General features: G+C 53.2%; 1 protein-coding gene across 1 annotated transcript; it reads left to right on the forward strand.

Moving 5' to 3' along the window:
• Positions 1-1,568: 1,568 nt before the first annotated feature.
• LOC132321509 (olfactory receptor 14A16-like) lies at positions 1,569-1,964 on the forward strand (the record flags this gene model as incomplete). The annotated part of the gene is made up of 1 exon (XM_059835004.1): positions 1,569-1,964. A coding segment is annotated over exon 1 (396 nt), but the record flags the coding sequence as incomplete, so codon positions are not given.
• Positions 1,965-2,878: the final 914 nt, after the last annotated feature.

The following is a 2,878-nucleotide window of genomic DNA, read 5'->3' on the forward strand; positions in this document are numbered from 1 at the left end:
CTGGGGTGGGAGGACAGAGGCGAGCTCACTGGAGGAGAAATCTTCACAGCCCTTGACACGGTAAGTCTCTGGGTGTGGGGCAATTTAGGTACAGTTCACTGGAAGATCTCCTAATGCTGGCACATCCCACAAACTCTGAGAGCTTTCAGGAAGAACTGCCACAGGTTCTCTAGTGTAGAAGAGGAGGAGGTGCTCCAGAGCAGGGCTTCCCTGCTGCACCATGAGAGGGACAGGGCATGAGGGCTGCCTTCTGCCAGGGACGGCTGCAGGGTGTGAAGGTGGGTGTGCAGCCAGGGGTGCCCAGGGCTGTCCTTCCGAGCAGGGTCCCTGCACCCCCGGGGCTGGGTGCTGGGGCAGGGACTCTGCCGCCTGCCAGGGTCAGCACTCAGCCTGCCCGGGGAGCTCCCCACGGCGCTGTGGGGAGAAGCTGGGGGTGGAAGGAGAGACCAGTGCAATGGCAGGGTCCTTCTGCTGTGGAGAGAGTGCTGCATGGGTCAAGGCTGCTCACAGCTCCACATCCCCCCCAGGACATTTCCAAGGGCACTTTTCAAAAGGAAGGTCTATGTGGCGGTTACCTGAAAGGGAAGCTGCCAGTGTTTTGAGTTTTCTCCTCGTGGTTGTCTGGAAGGGCAGTGAGAGATGGAAATTTATTTCTATGTTCTGGGAAAGGCACTGAGACCCCACTTCTCATTAGCACTTGTCTGATCTGCTCATTAGCTCCAGCACAGAGAGAGGTGCCCCTGGGCAGTACCCTGGTGCCAGAAGGTGTCTGCAGGGCAGAGCTGAGCACACGGTGAATGGGATGGGGTCTGTGAGAGATGGTAGGAGAGAGACATGGGGACAGGGAATCAGCTTCCAGCAGGGACATCTCCAGCAGAGACAAGGGCAGGGAATGAGAAGGAGCTGCTACCAGAAATGCCATGGCGGGGGCTATTTTGGCACTTCCCTGCCATGCCCTGGAGTGCAGATACCTTCCCCAGAGCAACCCCCTGGTCTCCTCTCCTACCCAGCAGAGCCTCTGCCTTCATGGCAATGGGGTCCCCGTTATGAGTCATGCCCTGGGCAGCTTGCCCTCCAGGTGGATGTGTCTTGGGATGCAGTACACAAAAAAGAGACTAAAACCACCTGCCCTACAGTGACACCATCTGAGAGGTGGTGAGCACAGCTGGGTAAGGAGAAGGCTTCACAGCACACCCCTCTGCCTTTCTGTCCTCACCTCATTGCTTTGGAGCATTGCAGTTTTCTTCCCTGTTTCCCCACCTTTCCATGCTGCTCTTGCTCTCTGGGGTATGGATTGGGGTGCAGGTCAGCTTCTGTTGTGGCACTGACTCTGGGTGTCCTTCCCTGGAAGTATCTTCATGGGAAGTAGGTGCCCAAGCTCTGTTTTAAACTGTCAGGCACCATGCCATTCAATTGACAGGGCTGGGGAATGCGCTGGCTTGTTCCTCATTCATCACAGGGATGGGGATTTCTATGACAAATAGCATGTTATTTTCCTCAGAGAACTCTGTCCTCAATTGTCATTGTCTTTTTCACCTTGGACAGGTCCCAATGCCCACAGAAAACAGATGTCCAACAACAGCTCCATCAGCCAGTTCCTCCTCCTGGCATTCACAGACACGCGGGAGCTGCAGCTCTTGCACTTCTGCCTCTTCCTGGGCATCTACCTGGCTGCCCTCCTGGGCAATGGCCTCATCATCACCGCCATAGCCTGCGACCACCACCTCCACAGCCCCATGTACTTCTTCCTCCTCAACCTTTCCTTCATCGACCTGGGCTTCGTCTCCACCACTCTCCCCAAAGCCATGGCCAATTCCCTCTGGGACACCAGGGCCATCTCCTATGCAGGATGTGCTGCCCAAGTCTTTTTTGTTTTATTTTTGATGTCAGCAGAATTTTTTCTTCTCACTGTCATGGCCTTCGACCGCTACATTGCCATCTGCAAACCCCTGCACTATGGGACCCTCCTGGGCAGCAGAGCTTGTGCCAAAATAGCAACAGCTGCCTGGGGCAGTGGGTTTCTCAATTCTCTTCTTCACACTACCAATACATTTTCACTACCACTTTGCGAAAGCAATGCCTTGGACCAGTTCTTCTGTGAAATTCCCCCAGTCCTCAAGCTCTCCTGCTCAGACTCCTACCTCAGGGTAGCTGGGCCTCTTAGTTTTAGTGCTTTTCTATTCTGGGGTTGTTTTATATTCATCTTGCTGTCCTATGTGCAGATCTTGAGGGCCGTGTTGAGGATCCCCTCTGAGCAGGGACGGCACAAAGCCTTTTCCACGTGCCTCCCTCACCTGGCTGTGGTCTCCCTGTTTATCTGTACTGGCACGTTTGCCTACCTCAAGCCCCCCTCCATCTCCTCTGCAGCTCTGGATTCAGTGATGGCAATGCTGTACTCGGTGGTGACCCCAGCCTTGAACCCCCTCATCTACAGCATGAGGAACCGGGACCTCAAGGATGCCATGAAGAAAGTGATTTTAGGGATGTTTCCCATGTATCCCATTGCTGGACTGTCCTTTGTTTGCTCTTTTGTCCTTTTTGTTTTCATTATCTTTGTTGTTATTAGCCTTTACTGTGTTTCTACATAAATGTTGAGATTCTCCTTACTTCTACTGAGGAATGAGCCTGCTCTGTCTTCCCTGGCTCTGAAATAAAAGTCTGTCTTTCACTGGGACAGAGCTACACTCTCATAGCATTTCTGAAATCAAATGGGATCTCCCCAGTGTGCTGACTGAAGTTTGGGCTCTTCTTCCAAAGCTGATGGCAGCAACAGGCCCAAGGAATTTCACCTCAAAAGGGCCTTTCTCTCCTTGGAATTGAGAGAGAAACTCTCGTGGTCACATTGTCACAGCTGTTAGAGACCCAGGTCTGGATCTTG

The sequence above is a fragment of the Gavia stellata genome, unplaced genomic scaffold, assembly GCF_030936135.1.
Source record: "Gavia stellata isolate bGavSte3 unplaced genomic scaffold, bGavSte3.hap2 HAP2_SCAFFOLD_42, whole genome shotgun sequence".
Taxonomy (NCBI): Eukaryota; Metazoa; Chordata; class Aves; order Gaviiformes; family Gaviidae; genus Gavia; species Gavia stellata.